The following is a 12246-nucleotide window of genomic DNA, read 5'->3' on the forward strand; positions in this document are numbered from 1 at the left end:
TTTGATGATAAAAAATTGTGTAATACATAGTTGGTTATTCTGTAAAAAAAAAAGAATATTTTACAAATACCTATTTTAACTTTAGTGGTAGTATTTTGTAAATTTTTAAGCGTTAAATCTTTTGCAATTACACACATGCACAAATATTTTTTTATCTTATATTATCTTCTTAATCTTATATTATTGTGTGCAGAAAATTTTAGAGAGCAAACGAGACAAATTAATGGATCAATTAGAAGAAGCGAAGATTCTGAAGAATAATATTGATAAACGTAGCGTAAACATGTCAGCGATCCTAGCTAAGTACCTGAACGAAGAGGAATTTGCTGACTACCAGCATTTCATTAACATGAAGGCGAAGCTGATAGTGGACGGTCGCGAGATACAGGACAAGGTGAAGCTTGGCGAGGAGCAATTAGCTGCGTTGAAAGAGGCAATTGACTAGTCGTAACGAAGGACTTACATGCTAAGTTATTATGAAATTGATTCGTAAATAGCTGTGCATTTCCAAGCGTGAACAATGATGTTCCGCATAATGAGTCAAGTTGATTCGAAAGTATAAGTTAATAAGGGTGAAAAGTTACGGGGACGCACAAAAAAGAAACGATACGGAAAGAAATATGTACATCTTTTAAATGGGTCAACTTTCAATCATTGTCTAAAAAAATAATACAAAAATTATTTTTGTAATATTTGTATTTTTGTAAATAATTTGTGTTGTTTACTTTAAGAATTAACAGTGGTTAATTAAACATTTTTGAAAATTTAAATAAGAAACACATTGAAATTAAATCTATAGAATCATATCCCGTAACGACAAATAAAATATAACGTTTGATATAACGTTACAAAAATGCTGTGTAACTTAATACATATTAAAGTAATGTGAAAGTTAAATGCATAAAATTTTCCTTGCATATGAAATAAAAACAGGTTAAACCTGATATCCTTACGATCCAAGTGTGATCCCGAAGCCTTAAATGCCTAGTCTTTGTTAAGCTTGCATCGATTTTGTCGTGTTTCCCCGGTGATCCACAAAAAGAAAATAATGTATCACTTATACATTGTGTGACATATTAAAGAAAAAATTACGAGGCGCTATGGTACAATACAAATAAAGATTGTAAAAGTTATTGTTTCAGATTTCTTTTCTTTCTAAGAGAAATTAAAATTTTGCGTAAGAATGATCACAACAGTTACAAAATACATTTGTAAATATAAATACCAAGAACAATATGAAGTTCTGACTAACAGATTGTGCGTAAGAGAAAAATGAGAATGATTGATTAAGATACGTTGCATAAGGAGTAATACATTGCATAAGGAATAATACGGCTAGTGATACATATATATGTAAATCATATACATATATATATGTATTATTTTCGCGTCCGATCAACGCTAATAATTATTTTGCGTGGAATGTACTTGAAAATTATTGAAATCAAAATTTTAATATATTTTCTAAATATATCTATATCCTATAGATATATATGTGTATGTGTATATTTTTATGCGCAAGCTGTATTTAGAAAATGCGTCAGTAACGCCGTGCAGTATAACTCCGGTGCGACATTCGCTAATATGCGCGTAAATAATGGACGCTCGAAAATCCTAAAATGATTTCTTACATGCTTAGAGGGCTCTTTATCAAAGAAACGATTTAGAGTGATATTGCTGAATATTTAAGAATGCATGTTACCTAGTTATACCAATTTGTTGGTCGCGACGCAAATCGATAGATTCTTGATCTAAGGATTACTCGTGGTGCCTTCTTATATACGACGTGTGATATAAGAATAAGAGGAGTTCATGTTCTGTCTAAACAACTGTACGGCGTCTAAATAACTAAGCGATGCAGGCAACCGAAGCGACATTTTATGTATATATAATAATAAATAGATTATAAGTCCATATATATATATTATATATATATATTCACACATTGATACACATCCATACAGATGCATACATATATACATACATACATACATACATATATACACATAAAAACAAGTACTATTTTTACGTATTATTCTAACCCCCGGAGGTCCTCGTGGACTTCTAAGACGCTTGTGATTTTATTTACTCTGTACGAATTCACCAAGGACTCTCGAAAGTACCGCAAGATTGTGTGTCATATTCGAGCCTCCGTGGTGGTCCAGCGAGAAATTTTATGCCACGGTCACTTCGACAAATTCTCATTTCGTTTTTTCTCTATTCCGTTTTATGTCCCTGTTTGTTGCGCGTTTTTCACAATCACGTGTTTTTCTTGTACCGATTCTTTCTACTCCCTCCCCGCTCATCGCTATTTTACCGAGAGCGGAGAAGAGACTACAAGCAAAATTACATTGAAAGACGGACCTCCGAGAATCTTTGAGCTCGGTAATGAAACACTTACCGAGAACCCATAGATCTCGAGATGGAATCCATTTGAACTATATTTCTATCAGAAAGATCACGTCTAAATAAAAAGACGTTCGATTTTATTCAGACTCGTATGTTATAAATGTAAACTTCTTCACGATGCCAGTTTGCAAGGCAAATGCGTTTGATCTCAGACGATATTTAGCTTTGAATCGTAGACAGTGCGGCTCCGGAGATAGCGTGTCACAAGCCGGGACTCAGACGGCCGCGATGATAATGATTATACATGAGAAAGACTGAGTACAGGGCATAAAATTTTGCGGCGTAATAGTCAGTTTCTGTTCCTCGTTTGTTTCTCGACGTTCGCGAACCGGCTGCGGCGGGTACTGCAATCTTGCCGTTAATTGAAAGTAGCAGCCACCGTTATAATGTGTTTGCGAGCAGCAAAACATCACGCGACGGCGACATATCGAATGCGACTGTCATCTGTACTTCCTCGCTATGGATAAAGCGCAGCTGTTGTACATAACAAATTAATCGAAACATGGTGCTCTGGATATCTATTTTTACGAGAAGAAACGTTCCATTAATTCGTAAGCTATCATTACAGCTGAAGACATAAATATTTAACATTCTCGCTGTGTACATATTACCACATATAATTTTACGTGATGCGAAGACAACATAATAATTACACATACACATTTGCGTGTCACCTGTAAGCAACAACGTTAGGTTGTTGTTAGTCTGACAATATTATATATCCCATTCAAATGTACTACGAAATCATTACGATAATTACATTTCTTAAGCTCGCTTACAATAAATAACATGTTGAAATTCAAATACAAAATGACTATTTTTTTATAGTAACCTATTATATTCTAATTATCTTGTGTTATTAAAGATTATTAGTTCTATAAGAAATTGTCCTATTTGAAAAATTTGTTGTGAAATAATATTCTTTTTAATAAATCTTTTAATAAATCTTTTATTTGAGTAAATAACAATAAGCTAAAATTATTAAATTAATATCACAAAAGTTCATTTTATGATATTTTTTTTATATTATACATTTTTTATTTGCATATTACATGTTAAAATTTGCAGCAAAATTTTTACTTAGTACAACAAATTAAATCATTTCTTTTGAATATTAAATTGTAGCCATAAATAAAGCCATAATTAAAATATTTAATAAATAAATAAATTTAATAAATAAATTTATTTTAAAAAATTGAAGATTATATTATATTATCATTCAATCATACATTGATTTTACTCAGAATGATTTTACCCTCATTAAGACGTCTAAAAGACGTCTTAAAATTTTTTAGATGTTTTTGGAAACTTCAGAATAGCATCTTTAAGACGCTTTATATGATATCTTATGTCTTAAATTAAGATATCTTTTTAAAGACATCTTTAAGATGAATATTATTTTGGACAATTTTTAGATAGATTATAGAATAAACATTTATGATACGGAAACACATTAGACAGAAGAGGTAAAAGCTGGAATTATCTGATCGGTACATCAATGATTTAATATTTTCCTAATAAAACTGATTGTAACAGATAGATTGTTATTAAAATTGCTTAAGTATTATGTCAACGATATATCGATTTATTAGATAATTCCAAATTTTGTCTCGTGTTCTTCATGTCAATACATTTCCGAATAGCTTCATCTTAAACGTTATTGTAATATTATAATAATACAAAATATTAAAGGATTAACGTAAGTATTAAAGTATTAAAAATTAACTGTTAATATTTTCATAGATTACATTATATTGAAATTGGTCGTGTCATTTATTTCAATCAATAAATATAGCCGCTTCTCGATAAATGTTACAGTCGATAATAATTATAATAGTTATATAATATAATAGTTACTATATAATAAATAGTTATACAAATTCCTAAAGAATGTCTTATTATATAAAAGACAATATTTTAGATATCTTTTAATAAAATCTTAAAAATGTCTCTTTTAAGATGTCTTTATGATGTCTTTTAGGCATAAATATTGTCTGGATTCTTCCGCGATCTTTATAAATAATTACAAACTAAATATAGTTTTATTTCTTCGATAATCAAACCTTATTCTAGTTGCTTGTTGCATTTTGAAGATTCTGGTATAATACTGGAACAAAGAATTTTTCTATATATGAACTTAATTATTATTATACCGAATTATATACTAAATATTATTAATTTCAATGTAATATATATTAAACATTAATAGAATAATAATAATAATTATAAATATGAATACAATATTTCGTTTTTACCTATAACAGAAAATGTAGAAACTCTGAAACATTTTGGTGATAATAGATAACAAGAAAAATATCATCAAATGGAAAATATCAAGTTTTTCAAAATATATTCAAAAGTCTCTCGATTTCTCTTTTATCCCGATAAGATATTATCATCTTTAAATAGAAAAAAATAAATCAATCTTGTAAAAAAATATCAATTATTTTTTAAAATTTACACATTTTCAAATTTTTCAAGAAATAATGTAATTATAAGATGTATAAAATATTCAACAATTTTTTTTGCGTAACTAATATTTACAATTTTCCTTTTTCTCTTTCTCTGAATAATTATAGAAATTTATTATATATTTTTCTATCTTTCTCCATGTATTTATAATATATAATATTTTTTAAATCCAACATATACTAATTCCACATATACTAATCATTATTTATAGAATAACTCTTTCAGTATACATTTCTATATTTTTAAATCATTTTAATGATCATTAGCATTAAATAAAATTTAGAATTTATAGTCTGAAATTTTTTTTAATATACATTGTTTCGATAAAATGTTTTTTCCCATGATTTAAATGATTTTCTAATAAAAGACAGCATCGTTTCAAAACACACACACACACACACACACGCACACACGCACACACGCACGCACACACGCACACACGCACGCACACACACACACACACACACACACACACACACACACACACACACACACACACACACACACACACACACACATTAACACACACATTAACACTGTGCTTCATTCGGATATACCATTATCGTAAATATATGAAACCAAATAAACTGCAAGAGTACCTTCTCAGAATGTTTGATCTCAGAATCTCGAAATTTTTCATTAAAATATTAATATTCATATATTTGATCTCGTTACATTTCTGAATGATATGCTGTCGGTCAATCTGCGATTTTCTCCTTGACCTTCTCTTTTTCGATCATACCCTTCATATTAAAGCAATGATTCGAGATTGTTCTTAGCCGCAACTTTTTCCCTTTGTTTTCTTGTCCTCGACGTGATATCTTTCCGCTTCGTTCACCATTCGCTCGATGTCTTCTCTACTGATGCGTCCCTTGTCATTGGTGATTGTTATTTTGTTCTTTTTATTTGTCGATTTCTCTACCACGAAAACATTCAGGATATCGTTGATGTCGATGTCAATTGTAACCTGAAGACAAAAATAAATTTCGTGGGAAAAATCGCAGCATCCTCTTTGCGTTCCTTCCCCGCTTTTCCCTTCAACTGGGTCGATTGTCTGCTTTCGATTTCTTTCGTTCTCTTCTGCGATTTCGTTCCGTGCACTGACCAGCATCCGGATGCTTATCCGAACGTCTGACAATTCCAATAGAGTCTCTTCCGATTCGTACGCCGATGGCAACGGGCAGAAAAGGAATCTCGGGACATGAGAATCACCCTCTGCTTTCGTTCTTATCCTTTGAGACCTACACGTCCTCGCTCGAGGATTCTTCCTTCTTTTTTTTTATTGCAATACTCGCATCTTGGTACAGTCCATTCCGGGGCCTATTACCTCGTAGGATTGTTTTCTTATCTCCAACGTCGATCGTTGGAAACATTTATTAGCCGTTTGAGCCCTGGGGGCTCTCTCTTTTAATTACTGATCGGTGATCGTTAAAGCGGTCAACCTCGGTAAAGGAGATGCTGCAATGAGTCTTGCGAAGAAAGTAAGACAAGTTCGAGGATAACAAAAAATGATGCCAATAAAAATATATATATATATATTTATATATAAAACTATTTTCATTAATAATTTATCTCTTTTTTATCATACATTAGCCATTAATTCTATTTAAACATAAATTGATTCAATACTAAAACTTTATATATAAATAAATATTACAAAGAATTTGCTTTTTTATATAATATATAATTTTATATAATATAATTTTTACGTAATTCTAATAGTATATATTTCTAATATATATCTGGTAGATGTTTTCACTTATCTTTTAATTTATTAAATATTAGATTATTATATTTATTATAAAAATTCTAGATTAAAAACTAAATCAGGAATAATGGTTTACCTTCCTATAAAAAACTCAAGTTAGTACATAACAAACTCTTTCTACGCTTCTTATATTTCCTGGTATCTCAATTGCCTCTGTGAAACTCTGTTTTATCTGATTTTGTCTGTACTCCGCGAAATCTACTTCAATCTGAGGTGTCCCTCGTGGTGCCGGTGGGATGGTGGAAAGCTCAAACTTTCCTAAAAGGTTGTTGTCTTTGGTCATCCTTTCTCCCTCGTAAACTTGTATCAGCACGCTCAACTGATTGTCAGAATATGTGGTGAACGTCTGCGTTTATTTTGTCGAGATCGTCGTATTGCGTCTGATGAGAACAGTCATTACGCCGCCGGCTGTCTCGATGCCAAGTGAGAGAGAGGAGTTACGTCGAGCAACAGCAGACCCTGCACAGTCTCGGACTTGTCGCCGTGTAAAATGGCAGCTTGGACCGCTGTAGGCAATAACGTCGTCCGGATTTATTTAATTTCTTGTCGTTAAACAAATCCTAAGACCATTGATTGATCATTAATCAATTCATCATTAATTCTATCATTAATTCTTAGAGAATAATATCGACAGAAAATATATTCGACAGTCGATTCTCGACAGTTACAGTGAGAATAACAACAGGAGTGTTTGTTAATTTTATCATCTAGCTCACTAATGCTGTAACGAATACCTGGGGACCCTCGTGTTTTCTCTACACGTGCCACCCCTACAACTTTTCTCCATGTCGGAATGAAGAAGGGGATGACGGCGCGTGAAAATTGAATTGCATTTTAATGTATTTTGTCACCAAATGTAAACACTTAAACCATTATCTTGGATCTTGGCTTTTATCACAGGAAATTGAGTCAACTAATGTTAATTTGCTTGATTAAATGACGAATTGTTTTAACCGCAGGGTTTTACCTCATCTTTGAAATACCTCGGTTGGTAAAATAATGACACGAGATTAGCTATAACTAGCAGAAGTTTTTGAATGCATGGTATCCTCATTGGTTCATGACAAGAACTATAGCAGGGATCTTCGCTTTATCCATGTCATGAAATGTCTCTACGGGATAGAATATTTTTAAAGAGATCTTGATTTAGTTCCTCGAAACGAGCGCATGTAATCGAAACGTTAAAGTCAATACCATCTAACAAAGTGTCGATTTTGCAATTGACTTGGGAAGGACAGAATTCTTTTGGCACGTTCACGAGCAATTCTCAACCGACGGACAGCTCATTTATTCTTCATCAGATCTTTCTTGTATTTTCTCACAAATTCTTACGCGAAATGTGACCAGATAATTATTAAAATCATTTTCGCATAAATGTTACGAATTGTTGTCTTAATTTTTAATAAATATGCGTAAGATGTAAACGTTATCATACATCTCGCGTTAAAATGTCTTTTAAAAAATATTTTTTAAATCATATTTAATTTTCGGATTATTTTTGAGATAAAATAAATGATGATTTCATCATCAAAGTTAACAAACTTTTTAAATTACTTGTACTTGTTAAACAAAAAACATTTATAATTCAGATTTGAAATTAAATATTAAAGAATTCTAATGTTCATGTAATCGCTTGCTTTAAGTATTCTATCCTTTACACAATTATTCGATAGGTTTAAAATCAACTTTAAAAATATATCCATAGTATGTAGACTATTCTCCTATCTTTAGACTAGATACGCAGTCTTACTTCAAATATGCCATCGTCGATAGTCAGTATCGATACGTCGAAAGTACCGCCGCCGAGATCGAAGATCAAAACGTTCCTTTCACCGCGACCCTTTTTGTCGAGTCCGTAAGCGATGGCGGCTGCGGTCGGCTCATTAATGATCCTCAAGATGTTCAGAGCGGCGATGGTGCCTGCGTCCTTCGTAGCCTGACGTTGAGAGTCGTTGAAGTATGCCGGCACCGTGATCACGGGGCGTTCGTGATGGTCGTGTCCAAGTAAGCTTTCGTAGTTTCCTCCATCTTAGTCAAAACCATCGAGGAGATCTCTTCAGGGAAGAAAGATTTCGCTTTGCCCTTGTAATAATACGCAACGAGTAATTAATGGAGCGGTACGAGAATGAAAAACATTCACCCGGATAAAACTTATGAAAGAAGAAAACGTGCTTAGTCAGTACGATCGACCTAGTTCTTCACGTAGCACAGGTATTTTCTTTCCTCTTTCATTCAGGTATATCAGAACGAGCTTTCTTCCGTTATTTATATACTTAATTAATGCGCTCACTTTATGCAACTGGATTTTAGGCTTGCCATCATTGATTACAATAAAAGATCAATGCTTCACATCAGATTGTATTAATGGATAATCTTCGAATTATCTCAAAAATTAATCTAATTGGAAATAATTTTGTTAATTCAATGACATTAATGAAACGAAGATCTTGATTATTAAAACAAGAGCATGTAATGTTTCATTAATAATGTCATTGAATTAACAAAATTATTTCCAATTAGACTATGCTGTTGATTCAACAGCATTTTTTTCTTAGTGTACTATTTAATCTTTTCGCATCTATAAAGCAATTTGTTTTTTTTTTGTTGTATTTAAATCGCTGTTAATTTTAAGTAAATTTTAATATATACAATGATACAAAAAAATTTTCTATATATAAAATGAATGATAATAAAGAATTTACGCGATTTTTTTAGAAATAGTTTGCTAAATGAAGAAATTTGATTAATTTATTTGTCATTTATAAAACTTTAACTTATAAATCTTTATAAACTCCAAGAAAAAATTAATAAAAGGCACTGAGAGTAACGTGATAATTTATAAATTCTAGAGATAGTCTCATCTCTCTCATCCCTGTCTGCTGTGCTTTCAGGATTAAACGTACAGTTCTATCGTAACGTTGGTCGACTAAATTGTGTCGAGATGTAGTCCTAATTGGAGGCGAACGTGAGTCTAGCTAAGACAACCACTCCAAAAGGAAGCGGTTGTGGCTATTATCAGCATCATAAACAGTCTGTTACGGTGGGCTAGCCGTATCCAAGGTCCGTATACGAGTGATAGTAGATTTCGAAGCGGCGAGTCGATTTGGCGGCACCGAAACGAGCGCATTACTGACTTCGCCGGTAGTTCCGGCGATTCCCTTCTTCCCTTGTTCTAACAATGGAGAAATACCGCAGCTGCGAGCAGAAACAGGAGCAAAAACAACGGATATATTGGGTAAACTACGCGCTCACCGGCAACCTTGCCAAATCGCTTGATCTCGGCGCTATTGTTAAAATTTTACCCGCAGCAAAATTGTAAACCGTGAGACCTAATCGCATGAATTTTATCGAAATAATATATTCGACTTATAAAAGGCTGAGGACAAATCTAGCGAACGCAGATCTGTGCAAGGAATAGCCTCACTAAAAATCGCATTAATGGCAGTCTACTTGATTCTGCGTCGCCGATCAATCGTTCGGCTTCTGTGAACGCGACGTAGCTCGGCATAGTACGATTCTCTTGATCATTAGCGATAACTTCCACCTTGCCGTGACGAAATATTCCAACGCAGGAATAGATCGTGCCCAGATCAATGCCGACCGTCGGTGCTATCATTGTGATCCAGAAATTTTGGGAAGCAGCGATGTGGACTTGATCGTTGAATCGCAGTTCCGTAACGTCTCCGGCGTTGTCTATTGTCCTGTCAATTTCGGGTCTTCGTCGTTCCGAGCGTCATAATTAGAGCGATGAATTATGTAGGAATTGAGGACCGATTGCACCCTTGCGCCAACATTAACACTTATTAATTCAATTTTCGGTCTATAATAACATTATAGATGAAAATCTTTGCTTGTTATTTATTGAGAGTAATGTGTCTTCTAATTATTTGCTTTAGTATTGTCGCCCGAGATATCGAACTTTCGATGTATTAATCTTACCGGATTGCTCATATTATTGCGTTCCGCAGCACGTTGATTGCTAACAATATTTTAATTATTATATATTCGATTAAAAATTAATATGACAGACACAGAGGGTTGATTAAAATGTTGATTGCGATGCCGGTGATCAATTACACGGTGCTTTGTGGCAGAAAGTGAGGCGCGATGGAAAAACACGAACGCAAGATAAATGTAATTTCAACAATCTGCACAGCTTAAAATTCTGTCCTGCATAACAATTTTGAAAACGGCTAGAAGATTCGATATGAATCATATGTAAATTCGACACGTGACACGTTGACTCCCTTGCTATCATATAATGTGAAGAGGGTCGAATATGTTCGTGACCAGCGTCGTGAACCGAGTGACGAACGAAGGGCGACGATCATCAAAAGACACGGTAGTGGCTTATTGCCAAGTAATACACGCCAGCAATGCACGAGCGGCAAAATCAGCCTGTATATTTATACACGAAGCATCTAGTTGCGAGTATCTAAAATTATCGAATTTTTTTAAATGGCTGGTTTGATCGAAATAGTCTTAATTGATATTTTGGACTTGAATCATACACTAAAATTGTTTTTATTTTTTTCTGTACGTGTGTCTTTACGAGTGAGGATATACGATATGAATCAAGAAATTCTTGTTTGAGGAACATTTTCATCATTATTCAGCAAAATTTTAGATTAAAAGTTTAGATTAAAAGTTTAAACTTATTAATGATAAAATAATGGAAAGTATTTTTAAATGCAGTTAAAAAAATAAAGAAGATATAAAATATGACTATGAAAACGAGTTATTTACAAGTCCTATTTTCTCACTTCTGAATTTTAATAAATTTAGCTAAATACAATTATAATTATATGTCTATTTTTGATATATACTTTTGATATATACTTTGATATATACTTTCATAAAAAATTTTTCTTGAAGATATAAAAAAATTAGTCACATTATTTTAATTGATATAAATAAAGTCTAATTATATGAATAAGTTACAAAAATTTAGGATAAAATCGGCATGGGAAATGGGAACAAGTAATACTATTTAAGATATTAATATAACATATAATAAATAATATTAATTGTTACAATCGCATGATGATATGGTATCCCCGAAATTAAAGTTAATTACATTTTAAAAATTATCAATAATTACAGAGAAATACTAAAAATATCACGCAACAAATTATCCGACGCATAATAGTATAATAATCTGACTTCTCCACATCATTAAACCGAGTTAGAGAAAATAAACGTGTATTTTCTCTGAGCCTTTCAAAATATTGAGCTTCTCCACCATGTCCAAGATCGTATGAAAAAGAGATTATGGTTAAGCCATGCTTATTGAATAAAAGATAATGTAAAAGTTATGATGCGTTATCAAGAAGTGGCAACTAAGCTGACTTGATATTTCTTAAATTTCTTTTTTTCTCTTTCCTGCGACTCTTTACCTGCACTTAGGAAATTACTTTTTTAAAGCAGAATTAATTATGACCATGCATACACGTACACTAATTATTAAAATATAACGGCAATATAGCATTTTTCTTTCAATATAAATCGTACACGCGACGAATAAAAAAAAATTACTTATGGTTCAACCTCTTTTATGACGTCATAATAAAGTTCCGAAATTGCCTAACTTTTTTTTC

The 12246-nt window shown here is 32.4% G+C and overlaps 2 protein-coding genes and 1 pseudogene across 5 annotated transcripts in view; 1 reads left to right on the forward strand and 2 right to left on the reverse strand.

Annotated features, from left to right (window-relative positions):
* Shrm (shroom) overlaps positions 1 to 3220 on the forward strand; it is a 130740-nt gene extending 127520 nt beyond the window's left edge. For all 4 annotated transcript variants that reach the window (XM_089077308.1, XM_089077310.1, XM_089077309.1 and 1 more), the window contains exon 13: positions 194 to 3220. In XM_089077308.1, the coding sequence (XP_088933434.1) occupies positions 194 to 445 (252 nt within the window). In that variant the 3' untranslated portion in view covers positions 446 to 3220. The remainder of the gene's footprint in view (positions 1 to 193) is intronic.
* Positions 3221 to 5411: 2191 nt separating this feature from the next.
* LOC148936738 (heat shock 70 kDa protein cognate 4-like) lies at positions 5412 to 6294 on the reverse strand (annotated as a pseudogene).
* Positions 6295 to 6660: 366 nt separating this feature from the next.
* LOC105422272 (heat shock 70 kDa protein cognate 4-like) lies at positions 6661 to 10265 on the reverse strand. Its single transcript, XM_089076130.1, is given in 5 exon segments — positions 6661 to 8627; positions 8630 to 8731; positions 9784 to 9844; positions 9909 to 9978; positions 10100 to 10265. Coding segments are annotated over 5 exon segments (645 nt in total). The 3' UTR covers positions 6661 to 8381.
* Between the last annotated feature and the right edge of the window lie 1981 nt (positions 10266 to 12246).

This window comes from Pogonomyrmex barbatus, unplaced genomic scaffold (assembly GCF_055798465.1).
Source record: "Pogonomyrmex barbatus isolate J1 unplaced genomic scaffold, ASM5579846v1 scaffold2, whole genome shotgun sequence".
Classification (NCBI taxonomy): domain Eukaryota; kingdom Metazoa; phylum Arthropoda; class Insecta; order Hymenoptera; family Formicidae; genus Pogonomyrmex; species Pogonomyrmex barbatus.